The 25,977-nt window shown below is 33.6% G+C and overlaps 1 protein-coding gene across 1 annotated transcript in view; it reads right to left on the bottom strand.

The window, feature by feature from the left end:
• Positions 1-16,307: 16,307 nt before the first annotated feature.
• The window catches only part of LOC110032415 (chaperone protein dnaJ 13), a 53,179-nt gene continuing 43,509 nt past the window's right edge, over positions 16,308-25,977 (bottom strand). The window contains exons 11-13 of the mRNA XM_020736049.1: positions 21,862-22,104; positions 16,698-16,805; positions 16,308-16,606 (exon numbers count right to left, since the gene is read on the bottom strand). Of these exons, the coding sequence (XP_020591708.1) occupies positions 16,565-16,606; positions 16,698-16,805; positions 21,862-22,104 (393 nt within the window). The 3' untranslated portion in view covers positions 16,308-16,564. The remainder of the gene's footprint in view (positions 16,607-16,697; positions 16,806-21,861; positions 22,105-25,977) is intronic.

Raw genomic sequence — 25,977 nt, 5'->3', positions numbered from 1 at the left:
TCCTTGCTAATATGAAGATAGTTTGCGTATGTTAATTTTATTTAACAAATAAAATTATAAATTAGTCAAGGCAAGGTCGTTAACTTTCATTCAAATAGTTTGATCGATCCTCTAAGAAAAATGAGTATAAAAATTGATGGATAAACATCTCAATAAAAAAAACCAAAAAAGCAAATAAAACATTTAGTAAACAAGAGAAGCCCCTCCCACTAGAATCAATCTTAGTTATTAGTTATCTTTTTACACTCCTCTAAATATATCTAGGACTAATATCATATACTAAAGATATAAAATTTTGAACATCTTAAGTCCCCAAAAAAATTTTTAAGATAACCAAATTATACGGACCTATCCAAATATTTTCAATTTTGTTGCTTAAAAAGACATTCAAAATGCTAATCATTCCAAGGAAGCGATTAAACATTTTGATATGGCTATGATTCCTTCCATTACTTATAAGAGGAATCTATCCATAGTTCTCTAATCTTCTGAACTAGCATTAAGCCATATCATTACGCAAATAGTTCATGGTCAACTTGCTAAGTAGCACGCGTTTGATTGTTTGTTAAGTAAATGAGTCGGTCACTAACAAACTTTTATTGGGTCGTGTTCTGCTCATTATGGATCCAATTAATTAAATAATTAATAAATAAATAATATATAAAAATTAAAATAATTATTTAGCATTTTTTTGTTTTGTTTTGTTAGAAATGCTCATTAAAATCAAATACAAAGAATAAGCATGGCTAAAAAATTTCAGGTAAGCTTGTAGAAGGAAATTAGGGAGGTTATATTGTTGGTTTTGTTATTAATATATTCAAGAGAAATTATTACTTTTTTAGACAATAATAATAATAATTTAATTTATTAAGCTCTCTTTATCATCACAAATAAAAATTAAGCTGAGGGCTTGAGGCAGGCTCGACTCAAAACAAGCAAGTCGATTAATTAAGCTCGGCTCAAATTCAATTTCAAGCTAAACACGAACTAATTTGTTCAACTAAATCGAATAAACAAATTTGAATTGAGCCGTGTCTCTATTTTCTTAACTGTTCCTACCCAAGAACTTGGTGCGAAACTTAATCCTAAAACCTCATACAACAACAAATATTTGAGCATGCAATAGAGTTAATATGTAATCTCAACTTGTACAATAAAATTAAGTTTAATTTGATGTGTTCAAATATGAGAAAAGGTCAGAATTATCATTTTGAACTCAAAAAAATAATAATAGAAATATATTTTAAATGTGCAAGAACCGAACTCAAGAACATTACCTGTTCAGCAACAAGAAGCTGTCATGCACTCATGCCTAGCAATGGCATCAATGTAGCCTGCAACATTTTAAATGCTGCACAAGGTATAAATGTCCCTAATTTATGAGTCATTTATGAGCAGTCGGTTTCCAACTTAAAGGAAAACTATTACAGAAGAGTTAAGGCTTCTTTCTCGGAATGCATTGCACTTGATAATATGAATTTTGACACAATTAGATCAGAAACTTTGTCAGAATTAATAGACTTCAAAATCACTTTAACATCAACAAATTCATAGGAAAGAATAATGTCTCCAGGAATGTCTTCTTCATCCGCCTTAATTGTCATAAACCAAGCATTTAAATTTATATTAACAGAATTCTTAAGATTGTTTGTGAGGCCAAGAGATGTCAATTAGAGCTCGGCTCAACAAGTGGCTCGTAAATCGAGCTTGATGAGATAACAAGCCAAGTTTAAGCTAACCACGAGCATTAATTTAAAATATATTTAAAATATAATAAAATTCAAGATATTATCTTTAAATTATTAAAAATGTTTTAAAATGATATTTTATATTTTATATCAAATGATGTTCTATTATTTATCTCCTAATTACTCATTTATTTATTATTTTATTATAATACTACTTTGAAAAAATATTAATTTCACTCTTTCATGTTAATCAAGTGAGCTCGTAGAATAAAGGTCGAGCTCGATTAATTAATCAAGCTCCAACTTGAGCCGAGGGCAGCACAAGCTCTACTCGATGTGTTTAGTATTAAATTTTAATTTATGACTCACATTTATTTTTAATAACTTATGAGATTTATTAAATTTTAATTTATGACTCACATTTATTTTTAATAACTTATGAGATTTATTAAATTTTAATTTATGACTCACATTTATTTTTAATAACTTATGAGATTTATTTTGATAACTTAAGTTGTTTATTTTCTTAACTCATGACTTATGTCATAACTTATGATATTTATTTTTGTAACTCATGATAACTTAAGTTATTAATTATTTTAACTCATAACTCATGACATAACTTATGATAACTTATACACAACATCGATATATATTGTGTTGTCGAATACACCACCGATTAATTTTAACATGTTCAATACTTCACCAATTTTTCATAATCTTAATTTTGATTGTATTAATTAAAACTATCTTTATTTATTAATAAAGTTGAATCCAAAATTATCTCAAAGACATGCCCAAGGAATAGTGTGCCAAGGAGGGAGGGAGAGAGAGATAGAGAGCAAAAAAAGCAAAAGCACACTATAGATTAGTAAAATCACGTAACTTTTATTCATCAGCTAGACTTCTATTAATAGGGGTGGGAGAATGTAAAATTACATATTGTACTCATAGTATACGTAGATACGACATAAATATGATGAGGGCATTTTAGTTTAGTGAGTACATAAATATTAGGCTGGGAACCTTGTCGGATGAGGTGGGGGCCTTGGAAATTCCCGGCCAGAAACTACGGAGTAGGTTCCCGTTGGGCAGGTCGGGGTAGGTCCCCGTTTGGATGGGTCCGGGTAGGTTCCTAATCGAACAAAGTCGGGTGCCTATGTCGGCCTCTTGCCCGACTTGTTTTATGGTTTGGTGGTCATTTGTTGGGGTCATATTGTAAACTGCCGGTTTGATTATTTGTTAAGAATTCACTCCTGTGCAGATTGGACAAAGAGTTCTGGCTAGCTATCTCGGGGCTAGGGCTAGGGCTGTCAAAACGGTTCATTGTTCGCGAACAACTCGTGTTTGGCTCGTTGGCTAAGTTAACCAGTGCTCGTTCGTTAAGCACACGAACAACACGAATAAATATTTGTTCATTCGTGTTCGGCTAGTTTTGCCTTGAAATACTGCTATATATATATATATATATTTGATGAGTAGTATTTTAAAAAAAATTAATGGACCACAAAGCTACAAAGATTTATAATCAATTAAAAGTATTAATTAAGAAAATAGAATAAAAATTATTAAATTAGATTCAAATGATGTTTTAAATCTTGTCTCAATCCTTAACATCTTATGACTACGTGATTAGGGTTGTCAAAATGACTCCTTGTTCGTGAACGGCTCGTGTTCTGCTCGCTATGCAAACGAGCCAAAGCAAACGGGCCAAACACAAACACACTTTTTTAGCTTGAAATATAAACGAGCTGAACACGAACAGAGTCGGGGCTCGCTCGTGTTCGACTCGTTTACACCCCTACTCGGGGCCGACCAAATGAACAAAACCTTTGTGTAGATTGGATGAAGAGATCATACTAGCTATCTCAGGGCCGGACAATTCGCTTTGCTCATTCGACCGATGCAGATGAAGGTGCTAGATTTACTCATGTGGGTCTTTTGCAGACAAGTTGACTTCTAAGAAGGCGATTAGGTTCTACCCGTCTAGGAAATGCTTTCCTCTTGGTCTTTTTGGAGTCAGCCGTTGAGGCCTATGGTATTGGATTACCCCTGGCGGATGTCACTTCTCTTCCTTCGCCAGTTGTGACATATTCTCAAGATTTGGGCTGATACATTTTTTTATATACATATTAAAGTTCCTTAATTCTTTTGCTCTTTGATGATGATAGCTGCGATAATGACAATAAAATCTTAATTTTTCAAAAAAAGTCCTTGTTATTAATGAATATTTAATGCACTATAATTAACTGCTTCTTGATTTTTATGCTAAAATCATTATAAATAAAAAAAGAAATAGGGGGACTAATCTTTTGCTTGCCCTTTTGTATTGATCTCTCATCTCCTCTGTGACTTTGAATATGGGGGGGGAGCTCGTGCTTTAGTGTTCCAGGCCATGAAGAATGGGGCCAAGGTAACTTCTAAAAGTGACCAACCTGATAAGCATGTTGTGCTGGAGGTTATGACCTCCAAACTGGTAGTTGAAATAGGTCGTTAGATTCAAGAAATGGTCATGACGTAGCGGATTCCTTAAGTGTGGACGGGTTTTTTCCTATGAAGAAATGTTTTACACTGAGGAAGCACGTGCTTTAGTTTTCCAGGCCATGAAGAATGGGGCCAAGGTAACCTCTAAAGGTGACCAACCTGATAAGCATGTTGTGCTGGAGGTTATGACCTCCAAACTGGTAGTTGAAATAGGGTCGTTAGATTCAAGAAATGGCCATGACGTAGCAGATTCTTTAAGTGTGGAGGGGTTTTTTCCTATGAAGAAATTTTTTACACTGAGAAAAATGTGTCTTGATGATGATTAGAGGAAAAAAATGATACATTCTTTCTTAAGTTGAGGGTGGGAGACGATCAAAGACCCGCCTTTATGATGATACCTCTAGAGTTTTTGGTTACTGACGACCAATGGGAAGCCTCCGACTTTCACCTGGAGGATACTTCTTAACTTGTCTCTTAACTTCTGCAGATGGGGGGGTGCTGGCGGGGGAGGGGGGGGGGGGAGCTTGCTCCTTCACCATCTCTGAAATGAATCGGATTATGGGCTCCTCTTCAGATGAGGGTACGAAGGCCCCACTTTCTATTCATTATGGCATTGTCTGACCCAATGTCACAGAGAATTTGGGGTATGTTGAAGGTTCTAGGTGCTTTAACGGACTGCACGGGAATGAATCTATGTGTCTGATAATCAATATGACAGGAATGACAGGTGTGTCAGGATCGTCTAGGTTAGCTTCGACTTCATGAGGCTGAGGCTCCATCAGGTCAAGAAAAGTTAGGCAGAAATTTCAGACCCTCCTGTTCGTGAATTCCATCCTGTTATCCGTGATAATCATCAATGGTAGGCCACAATGACAGATCAAGTATGTTCAGATGAAGTTCTAGACGGCGTCCGCTATGATCTGGGTGAGAGTCTTAACCTCGATCCACTACAAAAAATAGTCTAGTACTACTAGGAGGAAGAGATGTTGTCCCTTAGAAGGTGGGAATGGTCTCAAAATATCCAAAACCCAGACATCGAAAGGCCATGAGTTGGTGATTGGTTGAAGTTCTTAGGTTGGCTAACATTGCAACTGATCATACTTTTGGCATAGCTCACATCTCTTGTAGAATGTTGCAGTATCCATTAGCAGTATCAACCAAAAATTCTCTTGTTATTGGACTCGATGAACCAATGTCTTCCCTTCTGAGTGGCTCCTACATTCCCCGTAGTGAACTTCCTCAAGGATGTCTTTTACTTCACTTTCCTTTATGCACCTCAGGTATAATGATGTCGTGTATTTTTGGAAGAGCATCTATCAACAGATACTTTGCTGCTTTGAATATGAATCTCCTGTGATTCGTGGCCTTTTCTACAATGTCTCTCATCTCTAAATACTTGATATAGAGATCTACCCAACTTTTAGCCTCTCCTTCTTCCACTGCCATTGCTTCAATCTCGTCGATAATAGGTCGACTGAGTATCTTTGGTGAAGAAAATCCATCTAGATAGTAAGTTTGCCACTTGGATCTCCTCTCTCCCAACCCAATTGATCTGAAAGTGTGTGAATTTCCATATTTCTACCTTGTCTTTGCTGAGGTATTTCTTTATTACTTCATCTTTGACCTCAAATTCTCTATTTATTTGATTTAGTATCAGTTGTGAATCTGACTTCACAATGAGGATTTGGGCATTCCTTTTGTAGGCTAGATGCAACTGACAATTAGAGCCTCATACTCCACCTGGTTGTTCTTAACCTCAATATATACCGCCATTGAGTGGTATAAGTGTTCTCCTGTGGGACTACTCCAGTTAAGCCCTATTACTGCTCCAGTTGTATTTGAGGTGTCTTCCATGTATAAGAGTCACGCTTGCTTATTGCTTAGACCTTCTCCTCCTGATCGTTCTTATTCCAAAAAGTTCTCCAAGAAGTCTGCGACATCCTATGCTTTGATAGTCATTTGAGGGATGTGTGTGATGTCAAACTTGCTCAGCTCCACTCCCCACTTGAGTAGCCAATCAGAGTGTTAAGTTCAAGTGAGCACCAACATCAACAAATGATCTGAAATCATCTGGATGTGATGCGTTTGAAAATAAAGTCGAAACTTGCAAGCTGACACAATTAGAGCAAAGGCTAATTTCTTCATAATCAAATATTTGACCTCCACTCCTCGGAGAACTTGACTAGTGTAGTAAAATGGGAATTGCCTTCCACATTCCTCTCTAACTAATTCTGAGCTGATCGCCTCAACTCCCACTACTAAGAACAGTGAGAGCTCTTCATTCGGCTTTAGGCTTTGGAGGAGTCATTAGCACTTCTCTACCTAATTGAAACTTTCGAATTTTTGAAGGGTCTTGAAGAATGTTGCAAATTTGTTGTCTGACCTTGAGATGAATTGACTCAGAGTTGCAATCTAGCTAGTTAGTTCTCAACTTCTTTGGTGTTTCGTAGTGGATGCATGTCAATTAGTTCCTAGATTTTGTCCAGGTTCGCCTTTATGCCTTAGAGGGTTAGGAGGTAACCCAAAAACTTATCAGTTGAAGCCTCAAACGTGATTTAGAGGATTAAATTTCATATGATATTTTCTAAAAGTTTGGAAGGTTTTTTTTTTTATAATTTTTATGTATTGTTAAGTTGTATGTCATTTCACAAGGATATCATCGACATAGACTTCAATATTTTTTCCCTTCTGATTGGAAATATTACATTCATAAAAAAATTGGTATGTAGCCCCCGTATTTTTAAGCTCAAAAGGCATTATAATATAGCAAAAAACTTCTTTAGCAGAAATAAAGGCGGTCTTTTCTATATCAATTGGGCGCATTTTGATCTGGTGGTAAAAGGAGAAAGTGTTCAGGAAACTCGTCACAGAAGTCCATGCACGGGAGAAAGTGTTCAGCTGCATTAACTGGGGCATCATTCATCAGCAATGGGCAGTAGTCCTTCGAGCAGGCACATTTAAATTTGTGAAGTCCATGCACATCCATCAATTTTTTGTTAGCCTTTTGAACCAGGACAACGTTTGAGACTCAGGTGGGTTATTGCACTCTCTAACGTATCTCGCTTCCTTCAGCTCCAACACCTTCTCTCTGATGGGTCCACCAAATGCATTTGTCATGTTTCTGATCTTCTGTTTAATAGATCAACAGCAGGTGGCAAGTGATGTCAACCGATATCCATGTAATCTCTACAATAGACCAAGCAAAGACGTTGTGATGGTCTCGAAGCGTTTGAATCAACAACTCCTTACAATTTGCATCAAAATTATCACTTAACAAAAAATATTTATCGGATTCATCTTTTGCCATAGGAATCTTTAGGGTTGTCTTGTTGGTCTTGAGACCTCCTTCCCTCTAATTTTTTAGGTCAAGTAGCTCATGTTCCACAGTTCACACCGCATAGAGGTAGCAGACCCGTGACTGCTCCAAGTTTCTTGTGACAGTGATCACCTCCCTGTTTCTTAGAAACTTAACTACAATGTCATAGGTGGACACCATGTCTTGAAACAATTCAGCAATGAGCAACCAAATATGGTGTTTTAAGTTGTAGACAAGTCCATTACCAGAGAATCTTTTGTCTCTTTGAATTGCTTCCCTCATTATCCCCAGGTAACCACAAATGATATTAAGCTCAGGGCCTCCTTCCTTTCACCTAAAAAATCATACAGTGGGCAAGTCGGCGCTATCAACCGGTTTGCCCAAAGGTTAAGCTTATTGAACACTGATTTGAACTGTATAGAGCTACCAGTGTCGATGAGGATACTTCCAAATTGGAAGTTTCTTATTATCCTTATTACAACTATAACTTTGTTGTAAGGGTTTTCCATTGGGTCGAGTCATTATCCATGAATGTGATGTGATGGGAGGGAAGTCCCCTCTCCTCTGCAAGGGCGCAAGATTACATAGCTCCTTAGTCCTAGTCCTCTTCTGGGAGTTTCACTAGGAGGAATCTATTCCTCCGAGAATGGCTAAGACTAAATCAACAATGTGGATGAAACTCATCCAGACAGGCCCTCTATTGCTGGAGCTTTTCCATGCCTCTGATCTAGGTGTCTTTGGGCCACAAATTCTTTCACCTTCCCTGCCTTTATCAACTCCTTGATGAGACTCTGGAGATATCTGCATTCATTTGAGTCATGACTGTGCTCTCAATGGTACTTGAAATACTTCCTTATGTCTTGAAGAAAGGCTTCAGCCTTCATTGGTGTAGTTTTTTTCATGTATTCTTTTTCTTGAATGGCGTCAACATTCTATGTCATTGATAGCCTTAATGAGTTAAATCATGGGCCTTTGAACTCACTATGTGGTTGCTTATAATATTGTACCAACATCTCATAATACCAAGTCGGCCATGGATCACAATTCCTCACCCCGATCTTCCTATTGGCCATACAGACTGGATCCTTTCTTTGCCACGAGAGGACTGACCTTCTTCATACTTGCTTGAAAAGCTACAGATGATCTTCCCATAGCTTCAACTCACAGCTGACATTATGTTGACTTCGGTTTAGAAGTGCTCTCTTCGGAGAGCATGTACTTGTTGGCCATTAACAATAACTCAACCAAGTCCTTAGATTCTTGTAGGTTGAGTTTGAAACAAAACCTTTCTGACCGCAGGCTCTGCTTCAAGGTTGTCTGTGCCATGTTCGCTCGGAGGTCATTTACCTCTCGCATCTCCCTCTTAAAATGATTAATATAAGATAGCAGCCTCTTATTCAACCCCTACTTCATCTTCCACAGGGCCCACACACTCTTTTTTGGTGCTCTGGAGCTCACAAACTTTAAGAAAAACCTTTCAAAGTCTGAAAAGCTATTGATGCTTCTGGTCGATGGCGAGTGGAACCACTTCAAGGATGATGAACTTAGAGTGGTAAAGAACAACCAACACTTGAGCACATTTAGACCAGCAGTAGGTATATTGTTGATTCAAACGAAGTGATGTAGTCTTTGGGATCTGACGACCCCTGATAGTAATTCAGCTCTGGAAGCTTTAACTTCTCCAGGGGTTTTGCTTCATAGATGGGAAAGGAGAAAGGGTTTTCTGTCTGTAGTGGTGTGTCGGTGCGCTCAAGTCGTTGCCCTGTCCCCCTCGGTGTCTATGTTCAATCTTTTGTCGTTGTGCGCCGGTGTGGTCTCCTACAGCGGGTGCTACTCCTGGGGGACTCAACTTCTGTATAAGGCTGCAACGTCTCTTAAGATCTATGTGATCTGGCCCGACACCTGATCTATGATCTTAGTCCTCGTCTCCAACATCCCTCATTGCATGTGTTCATCTATGTCTTCTCGTGTGGGTTATACATTGGCGATTTCTCTATGTCCACTCTCCTCTCTTTGTGATTGCAGTGCTATTTTTCTTGTCGATGACATGACTCCACGTTCATCACACCTTTTAGGAAATAGAATCCAAATTTGTCTGTGAGACACACCTAAGGAATAGATAGAGTGCTAAGGGAAGAGAGATAAATGAGAGCAAAAGCAAAATATAGAATAATAAAATTGTGTAACCTTTTATTCATGAAATGGGCATTTTAGTTAATGCTAGTTAATGCATGAATATTAGGCCGGAAACTCTGAAGGCTCCCGGCCGGACAGAGCTGGGACCCAAAAATTTTTTTGATCGGATGGGATCGAGTAGGTTCCTAACTAGACAGGGCCAGGTAGGATCCTAGCTGGACGGAGCCAGGACCCTAAAAGTTCTTTGTCGGACGGAGTTAGTTGCCTATGTCAGCCTCTCGTCTAGCTTCATTTAAGGCCGAGCAGCCTTTTGTTGGGGGCTCGTGGTAAACTGTCGGTTTGACTATTTGTTGATAATTCACCCTTGTGCAGATTGGGTGGAGAGTTCAAGCTAGCTATCTTAATTCCAGACAATTCACGTTGTTTATTTGGATGGAGTAGATGATGGTGTCGGATTTACTCTTGTGGGTCTTGTTCTAACAGGTTGATTTCTAAGAAGGTGATCGAGTTCTACCTGTCTGGGAAATGCTTTCCTCATGATCTTACGGGGCACCAAGGATGCCACGTTTCTTCCTTCGTGAATCGTGAGATATCCTCGAAATTCATGCTGACAGATTCTTGTTATACAAAATTATATCAATAAAATAAGAAACATAAAGATCATTGTACTTTTATCAATATCCTTTAATTATTAATATGTGTGTACGCTAGCAAGTTTAATAAATTATTTAAATATTATATATACTTTTATTTTTCTTAATTATAACTAATTATGTCTTAATTAAACTCGAGCTTAGTTTATATTCCATTAAATTCATCGAGTTGTTTGAGAAATTTTATCTATTTTTGCAATAATTTACTATATAATCATATATATATAAAGACAATATGTTGAAGTATGATTAGCGTGGCTCAATAATGAGAAAATGTTTGAAATACTAGAAATACAGCCACGAGAGAAAATGATCTCATTTTTGTGAATACATTTCGGCTTTATTTTTTAATAAATAACATATTGGCTTGCCTATATATACTAAGGGTTTATTTGGCATTTTTTTTTTGTATTTTCTTTTCTTTTATTTTAACAATGATTTTGTTTGTTGCATTTTTTTTTAATTTTAAAAACAAAATTAATTATTTTTAAAAATTTTCAAAACGCCATTTATAATTTTGAGTGTTTTAAAAAATAACTACCACAAATAAATACGCTTTATATCAGAATGAAGCATAAATAAATGAAATAAAAATAAAAAATAAAATTGATCCTAAATGGACGGATCCTATGGAGATTACTTTTTAATTTATTTTTTAGTTTTTTTTATTTTAATTTTATTTTATTTATATTTTTAATTGAAATAAAACATATTTGATTTATTATAACTTATTTTGTTATTTTAAAGTTATTTTTTGGTTATTTGATTCTATGGAGATTACTTTTTAGTGCAAGTGCCTACTTGCACATTATAGACAGGATATGTTCTCATGACTTTCTCTTATGCAGTTGTAAGATCTCTCATTAAAGGAGTACACAATTGAGTTGAGTAGCTCATATTGAAATGCGGGCTAGTGGAGCCCGAGGAGAATATCATAGCTCAATATTTGAGAGGATTGAAATCGTCTATTGGCAATGTGGTACAGTTGCAGTCTATAATAAATTATAGAATATTCAAACTATTGCTCTGAAGGTGGAGAGACAACATAGTCAGGTGATCGACATATCCTATAGGCAGAGTTCAATCCCAAGATCAGGCATCAAGAGTACTCAACAAAATATCCAAGCTGACCCCACCTGAGATGACACTACTTCAGGGTGGATATAAGGTGGAGCCATGCATTATTTTTAAATCCATCTCAGAGAAAAAGTGTTTCAAGTGCCACAGATTTGGGCATATTGAATTAGGTTGACTAAATAGGAGAATGATTGCTTTCATTTAGTAGGGAAAAATTGGAGAAATGGATAAGGATATATGAGAGGATGAAGATGTCGGTGAGGAGTCTCAATTGCCTGCTAATGAGAAAGAGATACTAGCGACTCAAGTTGAGCCCATGAGCGAGACTCCCGATAGATTAATATTGGTTGTTCTATAAGATAATGAGTCAATATTTGAAAAGGGCAAGCCCCTTTAAAAGGAATTGTCAAACATAATAAGACATATTATATTATTTGGTGGTTATCACTGAAAGTGATCTAGTATGCTATAAGTTTCATTCTAGAGTTAATTCTTTTAGACAAATTTGTTTATCAAATGTACCTAGCTGAGTACAAGGAGTAGAAGAGGTCAATTACAGATTTAATAGCTCGAGAGTTACTTTATAAAAATTTATATTGATATACAGCTTCAGTGCAAATTATGTCAAATCTTGATTTTATTGTAATAACTAGGTAAAATCTTGACTTCGAAGCAAATAAAAATATTATTATAATATTTAAATATTGGATACTATGCAAGCATACGTATCGTTATCAAGTATTATAGGACTTTTTTATTAAGCCCCGAAAATTGAACCCACAGAGACAACAACAATATGCAACTACAAATCACAAGAAATTAGATAACAAATTTCACTTAAAAAAATACTTTTACTCAAACTCAAGATGCTATAATATGAATGAAAGTTCGATTCTTTTTATAATTTTTTATATCTGAAAATAAAGTAAGCAACTAACTAAACTAGATATTTGCAAGATGAAGACAATATAAATAAAATATTATTTTTCTTATCATGAATCAGTAACAAGTATAATAATTCTATTGTAGAAGTATTCTAATTGTGTTGTGAAAAAAAAGAGCAATAATATTCTTTAACCATACTAGAGACGCTATAAAGAAAATTGGCTAATCTATAATTTGAATTGTCTTGAAGAAGGGTTACGTAAGAAAGATATTAGCTCTCACTCTAGAGTTCCCTCTTCTCCCTTCACTTGGGGGCTAACTTCTCGCATCAAAACCTAAAACTATAAATCAAATTGAGGGTTTTAGTCTGTCACTCTAAAGTCCTTTAATTCTACATCATTCAAAGTTTATTTCCCTATTTATTTGCACTCAAGTCCATAAACTACATTCTCATCCATGAAATCAAATGTGATTATTACAATTTATTGATTGAGACAATAGCACTCGAATCTTACATGTTCTCACAACATGTATTAACATCTTAATTGACCAAATCAAGAAGTAAATGAAGTACAAGGTTTAAAATCATTAACATTAAAGACTAATACTTCACACATTTTTCATACAATACTTAATCACTTATCATTTTAAGAAAAAAAATAAAAAAAACTACTCATAATTCATGGAGAAAACATAACCACACTTGAGTTTGAAAGTAGAAATCATGCACACAAACAAGAAGTCTAAATTAAAACCACATGTACTCACAAAGATAAAAACATATCTCAAAATCCTCTCCACCAAATTCTTGAAGTTCCTTTGAATCTTTTCCTTCACTTACCTAAAACTTAAAATAAAAAGAAAAGTAGGCAATGGTGGCGGCGATAGGCAGCGGAGGCTACGTGTGGTGGTTAGCGCTGAATCGGTCGATGGATGATAGCTCTTTCCTCTTTAATCCAAATCTTCTTTTATAATTTTCCAAAAGGTGTCTTGGTGTCTCTTCAAAATGTGTCCCCATTCAATGAATCTTCTAGAAGTTCTCTTCTTTTAAAAGTCAATTAAATGAATTTGCGTGTCCATTAACTATTTCTGACGTTTTCACCAAGGGTTGCTTTAAACACCTCTTCAATATTCATTCAAATTCAATAATACATCAAATAACTACTTCTGGCGCTTAAGCAACGGGTACCTGGCGCTTAAGTGCGGCTCTCTCTGTTTAACTGGCGTGTAAACGCTAGTCTAAGCGCCTCAATTTATTTTCACACCTTCTATATTTTTGCTCCAAATTTGATCTTTTTTCACTTCTTTCACCATGTTTTATCCATTTAATTATACCTAAAATAAAAATACACAAATATATTTCATTAAAGCGTAATATCTCAAAAATAGATATAAAAATTTGTACATAAAGACTATATATTTTTGGTGTATCAAACACTTGCTTGTTTAGACTAACTCGGTCTAAGCTTTTCCTTGTTGTGGAGTGTTGGTTGGTCCCTTGGACCTACTCCTAGTTTTCTTATTATTATAAATTTTCTTTTGTGATATATTATGGTTAGTTTTTGTCGTTTGTTTGTTTGAGATTGTCTTCAACATCTGTGTTTCCCTTCTAAGATTGTATCCAAGGTTTAAGTGGTGTTATGACTGTAACTCGCTTATGATGTGGGGATTATTCTTCACCAACCCTTTTTCATTCCTTATACATTGCTGCCTGTCACCTGCCCTTGATGCAGTCACTCTAAATAGCAACCCTTAGCTATTTCTCTACATTTTCTCACCTTCCAGCCACCTGTCCTCATTATTGTTGCCCCAGACATCCATCCTTTTGCTATCCTATAGTCCACCGCATCACCCGTCGATATGATCGTCATTTTCCCTTTTTGTCTCTATCTAGAACAGTCGTTATCTATGTTGACTTCTTTGTCTAACCATTTTTCTTGTTGTCATCGTTCATAACAGCACCCAAACTTATTGTTCATGCGGCTTTGCACTTCCCCCTCGCTGCTATCGACACCCCTTTGCTATAGCCACACCTTTCAGCTAATTAAATGCTTTTTGTAACATCTTAGCAGTCCAAACCCGCACCAATCATAACCACAGACCCACGATCTACCCTCGTTCGAGTTTGTGTTGTCAACTGTTACATTTTCATATTTTTGTTTTGTTGGGTTGTAATTTCTTAAATGATTTCAATAACATTATTTATTTTTCCCACTGTTGTTGGTTAGCTCGAATAGCATAAAGAGTTTTTGATAACTTAGAAATTGAGTCCTCTAATTTTTGAAGTGTCTTATTAAGACATCTATAGCTTGAAGAATTCCTTTATCTCTTTTTTTGAGCTTTGTGAAGGTTACATCTTAGCCTATTGTAATAACATTTCAAACGAGACCAAACATGTAAAGATGATAACACATGAAAATAAATATGATACTATGTTTATTACTTGCAATAAATATTGGGGGGAGAAAATGATAAATTTATTACCAGTAACTATAGACATGCAATTTGTGATGAATTTTACTTCATAGGGAAGCTTTTAAAGCATAATTAAGCATTGCATGCAAATAACTTGTCAGAGTTAAGAAGAGGAAATTATGATACAAGATTGATAGGTTTATTATTGATTGATAAGGTACTACAAAATTGTAATGAAGCCTTTTGAATGATTGAGAAGGGATTCCATATAGAGATTACCCTTTGCAAGATATTATATCAAAACCTTTAGTTTCTAGGTGAAAATTATTGGCGATGGAGTCTAGTTTTGTTATGAACTTTCATGTCAAATTAAGACGCATTACATGCATTTTAATTTGTTTTTAACTCTACTTAACCTATATAAACATGTTGTCTCTCTTATTGCCATCTAATTATTCCTTTATAATTTCATTAGAACACATATAAAGTATTATATAAAGAGGTGAATTGCATGATTTTAAAATGCACTTTACTCTATTCATTGCTACCAATGTACAGATAAAGGTCAACGAGTTGGTCAATGGAGTGATTAGAGAGTGATAGTCATATAGGTTGATTAGTAAGAGAGATTTATCTATTAAATAATTGTTAATGATTACTCGAGAAAAAGAATTGAAATCCCGTCGCCCGCTTAGGAAATGCGTTTTAATTTACATATAAATATATAAATTTAGAAAATATGAAATCAAACTGATATCATATCTTTCACAGTTTAAATGAAAGAACAATATATCTCAAACCCTGTAACAAGTGGGAGACACTGACTGGTGGTCATAAGGCAAAAATAGCTAGATCAACTAGGTCTACTTTCATCTCTTTGTACACAGAGATGTAAGATCTCACAAAATTACATAAACTCTCTTACTCTTCTATTATTGTTTCTTATAGTTTTATTAATATTATTTTCCCATCTTTATTTTATTTCATTGTTTTCCCCAATTCCTTTCAAACAACACAAGGTCCATTTTACATTTACCTATACTTCCATCCATACATTAATATAATAGTTCTAAATTAAAAAACAATGGGAATCTTCTAGTGATTACATCCTTACTACAGTCCAGCACTCCATATTGTAAAACAAAAAGATCCAAAATGATTAGGATGCCAATAATCATTCTAATTATCAAAGAGCAGACATCCTCTAAGAACTATTCCCTGATAATACCGCAAGTTTATTTAGGAAATAAAATTATACTTAATCATAGTCTCAACTAACTTGAAATTGACTTAAAAAATGATTAAAGACAAGTAATTATAATCAAAACAACAGAGATATTATAATAAGAATATGCATGGTTGTTAATCAGTACTATTTTACTGAACTTATGTTAATTAACATTAGCCTTCATCCCAGAAAAAAAATAAAAAAAATAAAAAACAGGTTCCTGAAGTCACAAATGGAAGACAACAGAAGTAGAAACAGCATGGTTGTTAATCAGTACTATTTTACTGAACTTATCTTAATTAACATTAACCTTCATCCCAGAAAAAAACTAAAAAACAGGTTCCTGAAGGCACAAATGGAAGACAACAGAAGTAGAAACAGTCTGCTTTTCTTAAGTTCAATACTAGCACAGTTTTGAATGCGCCAATCCAACTTATATAAAAGCCAGCCATAAAAGCTGCAGAAAATGAAAATATTACAAAATTTAGTTGCAATTTATTTTAAACCGTGGCATCCCTCACAGAACAGGACAAAGAAGAAGAAAAAAAGGACCCATTGAAGCTTAAAATCTAATAGACTTACACCTTGGAGGCAAATTTGCTCCCAAACAAAATTGTTGAGGTAACAAACTCATAACTAATCACCAATCAATACATTGTAGTTTACTTCCTATGCTTTTTTTTTACCTCGGGATCATCAACTCATCGCAGTCCTCCACGACAACCTGCACAATTGTGCGGCACAACCAAACCAATAAGTTTGATCAAGTTGAGATGCTATATAATGTGCAAAAATGCAGAAAGATGAATACAAACCTGACGATTTTCGCCTTGAAATGTATATTCTACCAGTAGCTGCTTTGGGAATTCAGGGCAGGGATCATAGAAGCCCATTATTCCAGATTTTCTAATGCCCCCATGAAGCTGCACAAGAATTAAAGAGAATAGTGCTCATTTAAATTTAATTTCCTGTTTCCACAAAGGATATAACATATGAATCATTCTTTTTTCCATTGAGAACAAAAGCAGATGAAGCCATGTTCCTCTGGTTCATTTGATAAAACCATATAAGTATCAATAAACCATTTACAACTATTTGGAGTCCCTAAATAAATCCTTTTATCTATATTATTTTGTTAATTTTGTTGCATGTGCTGTTTTAGTTTCCTTTTTTCCTCTTCTTTTTCTGGGGCATGGTAAGTGCTCGAACATGGCCCTTTGGAATTCTTCATTTTATTTTAAATATATTGTGCATTAAAGCACAATAAGTTTTTTTTTTTTTTTCGTTTGGGGCAACGGTGCGGTTGCGATGCAGCACCGCACCGCAGTTTTGTCAATTTGGGTAAATTGTGTTTTGGTAGTTTTTTCAAAAAGTTGCCGCTGAAATCTGTGTTTTCTCACCACCCCTGACTAAGTGCGGTGGCAGCTTCCTAGCTACAGTCTGACTTTCTTAAAAAAAAAACCACCACCCCTGACTAAGTGCGGTGGCAGCTTCCTAGTTGCGGTCTGACTTTCAAAAAAAAACTATAATAGCCACCGCAGCTTTTTGAGCATCTGATTATTATTCAGCAGCTTCACAACTGCTTTTTAATAGGCTGCAGCTTCCCCAAACACCCTTAATCGCAAGCATGCGCACATTGCATATCTAAGGCGTTGAACCAAAGACCTCTTGGTTGAAGCCTAAGCTATCAACCAACAAGCTTAAGATAGCATGCATAGAAGATATTTTCTTAAATTCATTATAGCAATGTTAACTGCTGCCTATCATATGGACATTCTATGTTTTTTCATATCACAATTATTATATGTTTTCAAACAAATGAAGTCTACTTTTCACAACCTAATCTTCAATAGATGCAACTATCATCATGCATCCAACTTCATTCTCATTTATATCAGATTCACATAGGTTTAAAGGATTTTTTTTATTGAAGTTAGATCCAAGTAACATAGCTTAAATGTAATTTTATAAAATTTACGTTTAAGTTTCATGATATCCTTTCATTATGCAATGTAATTATGCCTGGCCATTTAGATGCCTTGATAAGCTAGATGTTACCCGTACGTCTAAAAGTTAACCCAATAACTTGTATGTCATTTAATTGGTCCACAGTCTGATTTGTAGCTTTTAGTGCCATCATGGCACTCAGCCTATCAATAATCATTGTTGAACAAGTTGGAATTAAAATAATTTTAATGTTAGAAGATAATTAAACCGATGACAAGCCACACACACAAGTATATAGTTAATGAGTAAATTAGCTCAATGAAATCATCATAAACTCAAATTCAATTCAAAAGGATTATCAAGCCTAGCCATTCGCATAAAAATTGAGTTAAACAAATTCAAAATGGTTTTGAATTTATCCAAAAATAAAGCATGCTTCTATATCTGTTGTTATGGGAGATATGCATTATAACTTGAAAATCCTAATTAAGCCTTAATGGGAATCTCACCAAAAAATAACATCAATACAGCTAACCCAAAGTCATCAGATTGTTTGCCCATTTGTCTATTCTGGCAATCTTAACTCAAGTTAAATCATTAATATTATCATCATTCTTTATACAATCCACAATACTGAGAGTAATTGTTAAAATTAACCCACTTGAAGAAAAAATCATATATTTAATCATTCTTTTAATAATCCTACCATTATATTGATAATTTTGTTCATTGCTCTAACTTTTCATTTCTTTTATTGTATGCCATAATAATGAAAACTATATTACATGTAAAATATATATTAAGATACATCGCTTTACAAGTCCTTAAAATTTATCTTCATAACCGATACAAAAAATATGAACCTAATGTTCATTATTGACGTACTTCAACTGAAATGAAAACCCCCGTGGTCTCCTGAACTACAACCAATACTTACATATTTCATAAATTATTGACGTACTTCAACTGAAATGAAAACCCCCGCGGTCTCTGAACTACAACCAATACTTACATATTTCATAACTTTTAACACACTTTCTTTCATAATGCTTCTCAAATAATTTTCTAGAGGTATTCAATCGTATTTCTTCTCAAGGCTAATAAATCTCATATGAATATCTTTTCCACAATCTCTATATTTAACATTTATTGTCTTTGTAACTAAAACGCTATTACAATTAATTTTCCTTGATATTAAGCCTAAACGGTTCTTAAAATACTCACTAATAAATGTAAAGTGAATATCTTTTCACAATCTTACTTAACACTTACTGTATTAGCACAGAAAATAATTTCATAGTGAATTTTTCTCATATAAAATCAAATTTATCCTTCAAATATTAATCTCCCTAAATATTTTCCATCACTTCCTCATATTGCTCCATCATATGATTCATAAACTAAATTCTTCTATAATTGCAACAAGCTTGAGCAATTCCTGTGTTCTTAAATGTTGGTACCAAAATACATCTTCAATTATTAGGCATGCTCATATTATTTCAATTTTCATTAAAAATATTTGTTAATCAAACCATAACATCACCCATAACTCTTTAAATATTAATTGGTATCTTATCTAGGACCTAAGCCTTTAAACATCTTTTGAGCAAACCATTTCCCTTTCAAAAATGAATCTATAATATATCACATTATGTTGTTCATTATGCTCTTTTAACACATTTTTTTGAAAATAAATATTCCATCATTTATTGATTGCTTAATCTTAGACTAAACCTTTATTACCATCATTTCAAAAGCATCTAATTGATTAAAGCTTTTAGATATTTTATCTCTTACCTTAACTATTTATATCTCATTTTTCCCTTCATCAGTACCAAGCCAATTATATAAATCATCAAAAAAAGTTACTTTAATTACTCACCCTCTTTTCAAGACTTATAAATTTCTTATAATTATTATAAGCTCAATAATATTTTTTTTAACCACCCTTCAAAAAAAATATTTCTTTTCCTTAATAACCTTTTGTAACTCTTAACTCCAATAACAAAGTTCACAATTTAGCATCTATAGAAATCTTCTTAATAGATCTAATCATATTATCACACATTAGACTTTACTCAGCCCAGGAATTCTAAGTTATGTCTTAACAGCATATCTTGCAAAATATAATTCACATTTTATTATCTTATCAAAAGAAAATTACTTATTTTGATCGTTCTCTTTACTCCAAATAAATACATTTATTACTTGACTATGTTACACCATCAAACATTCTTTTACAATCACTTATGCCTTCTTAAAAAAGCTTTTTGTTTAATTTTAAATAAAAAATATTTGGTAGCAACACCTTCAAAAATAGTAATCGTTTCATTTCTTAAATTCAGTAATTGTTATTGCAATATTATGCTTCTATAAGAAAAATATATAGGTTATCTCATTGCATTTCTACCATCTATTGCATACCCAATATGGAAAAGCGAACTAATAGAAAAAGGCAACTACTTATCATCTGATCCTTAGAGAATGAAATAACCTAGCCTGCATACTTCTACCACATATCCACTCTCCCCATTCTCATTCCACGCTTAACTTGGCTTTCACCATATTATTTGTTGCCAAACAATAAAATCAAAATAACTTATATTCCATAAAATTTACCTTTTAGCCTAACCACTAAAGCTCAAATACAAGTAATACCCTCATCTTTTGATAAAAAAAAGCCACTATTGTACTTGGTAAATATCATCTCATTTATAGTTGCATTATTAAACAGAACTTTTAATAAAGCTCTTACATCCTAGATCAAAATGAGATTACAAATGCAAGTGATTCATCAAGCTATTAGGCCATCAACATCTAGTGATAATGGAAGTTTAAAATTTCTTTAAAAAAAATAAAATGCAAAATTTGGTCAATGAGGCTTAACTCGTTTGTGAGATATGTTCACAAATATTCGAAAGTCTAGGGAGAGTTCTTTAAAGATTATAGCTTGGATGGATTTATTCAGAGCTTAAGCTATACTAAATTATGCTCTTAAAGAGGAACAAAAAAGTAAACAATGTTACTGCCTGTGGTGACATGAGTAGCGCCCTCCATACTACTGCCTCAGTTCCACAGACAAATCTCAAAAATAGAATGATAAGTTATAAATCATGTATATGTGATATATTTTTATTTTATATATAATTAGTTTTAAAAAAAAATTACAGAAGAAAATAATGGAAAGAAAACTCACAATAATAGAGCTACATGCCACAAATATTAAGAGGACTAGTGGTGGGTTGATAGTAGATCACAATAGGTTTATATGTTAATGTTAAAAAAATGCCATAAAGTTGTAAATTATTGAAAAATATATTATATTTAGTAACACTACACTTTTTTAGGATGAGTATATGCAAATTCTGGTAGTGGAGAAAATGCAATTGATGAGGTGATAAAAAAAAATGGCTGCACTGAGTCAAGATAAAAATACTTGCACAAGTACACCACAAGCTGAGATGGAGGCAATGCACCACAAACAATGGAGCAGCAAACATCAAGACAGAGAAGAAAAGATGGTAAAAGAAAAAAAAATTATTGAGAGTTTGGGGGGTTATTACTATTATATCAATCATTTATTTCAATATCTATGTTGTTGTTTGTTTTTAGTGTTATAGTGCTACAATATTTTATGCTGTAATGTTAAAAATTATGTTTTCAAAATGTATTAGTTCAAAATTGTTATTAACTTGATGTGTTATAATTATTTTGTGGAACTAAATACATAGAAAAGAGGACACCATTTTTTCAATCTCTTTTTTCCCTTTTATATGTAGCTCCCGCACAAAATATCATAAATAATATACTAAAAACACAGATCACAATAAAAAAGCGTAAATATTGATAGCATAAGAACAAAAAAGTGATCCTTGGTATTAACGGATCTAGCTTTATATCTCTACAGTCTAACGCATGGCAGCAAGCCTTAAGGTTTTACACATCTAACCATGAATAGTATGGAAATGAAAATAATTTAGCTACTACAAAAATATAAGAATAGTCATAAAAAGCAGCATAATCAGCAAATACCTTCAGCTGTCCTGAATCACTGACCAAAAAGTTGAGCGGCAATGTTACATCTAAAACTTGCGAAGCCACTTCATCATTCTGCTCTTCTCTGAGCTCACCCCTTCCATCCATTTCTTGGAGATTTCCATATAAAGCTTTAGAAATTACTAATCCTCCTTTCTCCACTTGTTTATTCTTCTTTCTATTAGAAACAATTTCTAGTAATTTTTGTGCTTTCTCGGCCACCTTCCTTGCTTCTTGCAACTTGAAATGTACAGATAAGAAAAAAAAAACCAGGAAATAAGCATTAGAGATAATCTGACTCGGCTGGCATTAAACTTTAACAAGTAAACAGAAGAATGAAATAGTAAAAATGTTCGGATTCATCTCCTAATAATGGGATAAGTGTGAGGAACCATACAATTAATTCAATAACCAACATAAATCACAGCTCTGAAAAGTTAAGACAATCAAAAGATTTAATCTAACAAAAAAAATTCAATCTGTATCAATTTATAAATCAAGTTTCTAACTTAACTATGTATCTCACAGCCTCCAGAAACAATTCAATAAGGCTCCTTTTGCAAATAGAATTCTTCATTGGGTAGGTCCATTTTCATAGTTCTTTTTTTTTTGTACGACTTCTCTAGACATTAACTAAGTGATGCCTTGTTGGCATGATTAAAGTTTCCTTAACATGACCTACCCTGCAATCCTTTGTTAATCTGCATACTCAAAATGCAAAGCATAACTAACCTAAAGAGTATTATGTTGTAGAGATTCTAACAAAAACCTAATGAAAATGCATGATGAAGAAATTAATGCATCAAAAACAAAAATTTCACATGATATAAACTATTAACTCCAAAAAAATGCCCTGCTAAGGAAACAAAGAATTCCCAGAAGAGGTTAAACAGATTGCAAGATAACTCCCAGCTGAAATTCCAACAACCCAAAAAAACAGAAAAAGTGGCACCTGCTAAAATGCAACAAAACCACAAGAGAACATGGCAACAAACAACTGCAAAAGAAACCACTGACAACAAAATATAGGAACTATTAATTACAAAGATCCCAGCAGCAAGAAATTGACTAATATAAACGCTACAGTGATCCAACCAATATATATTAAAAAGTGAATTTGAATTTGGAGGATTTCAAACCTCAATGTTACATGTGATTATTCATCCCAATTTATCATATAACTTTATTTGATCCGATTTCTCAATGGTTCTCAAAGAAAATTTTTTTGGATTTAGATGAATCGTAACATTATCAACTTATTTGAATTCCACATATCTATAGTTAAAATTTTCAGTAGAGTTACAATAATAAGGGTTAGCAATTTTCTGAGAACTATTTTCATGCAAATCAGACATATCAAAGACTAGTAATGCAATAGAATATAAGACCTGTAGAGGTAAGAAGAAATAATACATGTAGAGGTAAGAAGAAATAATAAATGTTAGTTGATGAGGGATTATAACTAACTGCACTGAGTACTACATGTTTATCATATCGATGGATAAACATTTTAAAAGATTAATAATAATGGTTGTAAAAAAAAAAATACAATGAATCACATGTCTTTGGATTCAATCAAGCAAATGAAGTTTAAATTTTCAAGCTTTCTTGTTAGCATAAATAAATCAAGGACAACATTGACACAATTTGAATTAGTAAATTTTTTTATTAGTTTATAAATATATAAATCAAGGGCCAAAAGATCAAGGTCAATTTGACATGCAACGGAGGGAAAATGTCAATAGAGAATTTCCCAAGGGATATTAATATATTGTTCGAATGATTTAATAAATTCAGCATGCATAACTTATTAAAATTCAGTCATCAATAAACTAAGATTCTAATTGAGGGTTGGGTTAAAAAATGATCCTATATTCATTCTTTTCATATTCAAATCAACTTTTGGTCAATTTCATATTCCAGCGTTTGACTAGATTAGAATAAGATCAGGCGCATATTCTAATGTAGTATTTTTATGTAAATTTAGCTTTAGTGAAATTATATGTACAACTATTTTGTAAAAGTAAATCTTTTTCTAAATCTAATTCTAGAAAGCAAAATTTGGGAGGAAAAATCCTTAATAGATTATTCACATGTAGGGTAAATATTAAGATAGAGAAACTAATCTCCCCTATTTAAAAAACTTACCAAATATATCAAGTCTAAATTAAGAAAGCAAATAATTCTGAAATAAAAAATAAAGAAACGTAAAGTAGGAAGAGAATAAAACTAAGAAAGGTGTTTCCAAATATATGTTGAATCAAATCTTTTCATGATTTTTTGAAGCAGTTGGCTGACCCATCTTGAAGCCGAACTTTTCAGCTTTCCACACCCCCCCTCAAGCTGGGTCGTAAATGTTGTAGAAACCAATATTGGTATTGTGAAGTAGTTTAATTGTATAATTCCACCATTAACCTTTTCAGATATAAAGTGCCTATCAATTTCAATATGATTGGTTATGTCATGATGCACTGGATTATTGGCAATACTAATAGTTTCTTAGCTATCACAAAACATCTTTATAGGCCTATTGAAGGTACACCCCAATCACAAATTCCTAAGGTGAATACCCTATACTCAAATTTAGCACTACTTCCAAAAAAAATAGCTTGCTTCTTACTTCTCCATGTAACCAAATTTCCACATACGTAGAAGCAATAAAATGTGGTTGACCTTCTATCAGTGAGTTCCCCAACCCAAATTACATCAATGTAGATTTTTACCTCTCGGCTTCTAGTTTTTCAAAAATTAATCCAAAACCAGGAGTCTTCTTGAGAACCTAAGAATCATGTATATCATCTCCAAATGCTCTTCATTTGGGTTATTCATATGTTGGCTCAAGATACGGCAGAGTATGCAGTATCTGGCCTCATATGTGATAGATGAGTTTTTCTACCAATCTTTGACATCTTCACTTATCAACATATATACTCTCTCCCCTATTAGACTTCTTGTCGGAATCCATTCAAGTATTAGCAGGTTTGCATCCAATCATCCCTGTCTCCTTTAGTATATCTAAAATGTATTTACTTTGTGATATAATGATGACTTCCTTAGACCTTTGTTACCTTCATACCAAGAAAATATCTCATGACTCATAGGTCCTTAATTTCAAACTGAGTGGGAAGCACATCTTTGATTTTGAGAATCTTTAAGAATTATATCATCCATATATACTATCAGTGCTACAATCTTACACCCCTGTGTGTGATTTGTGAACAAAGTATGATTAGCTTGACCTTGAGAATATCCATTAAATCTTATATTTTTAGCAGACCTTTCAAATATGCTCTTGGTGAATGTTTAAGCCCATAACAAGACTTTCTGGGTTTGCATATTAAGTATTTATTGGAATCAATCTCAAGTCCTGATAATATCTCCATATAAACTTCTTCTAAATCCACGTTCATGAAGGCATTTTTAGTGTTGATTTGATGCAATCCTCATTTCATGTTAACTGTTTCGGAAATGAAACTTTGATTGTGTTTAGTTTAGCAATTGATGCAAAGGTCTTCTGAGAGTCAATCCCATAAGCTTAAGTAAAACCTTTTACAACAAAATCTGGCTTTGAACCTCTCAAAATACCCCCATCAACATTCTATTTGATGTTAAACACCCATTTGCATTAGATTGGCTTCTTATTTTGAGGGAGTTTAGTAAGAATTTATGAGTTATTGTGCTTCAATGCTTGAATCTCTTCTTCAAATACTACCCTCTATTTTGGATTTTCAAAAGCTTCATGAATAGATTTGGAAATCTACACACTATCAAAATTAGAAACAAAAGATTAGTAGTATGAAGATAACTTCTCATAAGCTACATGCACCTAAATTATATATTTAATACACTTTTCTTGTCACCAACATTAGAAGGGGAAGGTTATAACTCATGAGTACTACACTCCTGCCCCGAAATTTCAGGTGAATGCTAACTTGAATTTTGATTTGATCAGTTCTGTCCTTGTAATTTGTTTTCTACCTGCTCAGAGTTTTTCATCCTCCTTTTGTACACATGAAGTTTTTGTTATAAGCTTCAGGTTAGATTAGTTTGATTGATTGGACATCCTGAACCAAGATATGAGGGCTTGGTAGAATAGGTGGTGAGGTCGTGTAG

This window comes from Phalaenopsis equestris, unplaced genomic scaffold (genome assembly GCF_001263595.1).
Source record: "Phalaenopsis equestris unplaced genomic scaffold, ASM126359v1 Scaffold000002, whole genome shotgun sequence".
Taxonomy (NCBI): Eukaryota; Viridiplantae; Streptophyta; class Magnoliopsida; order Asparagales; family Orchidaceae; genus Phalaenopsis; species Phalaenopsis equestris.
Note: the sequence above shows the minus strand (reverse complement) of the source record. Positions and strands in the feature narration are given on the sequence as shown.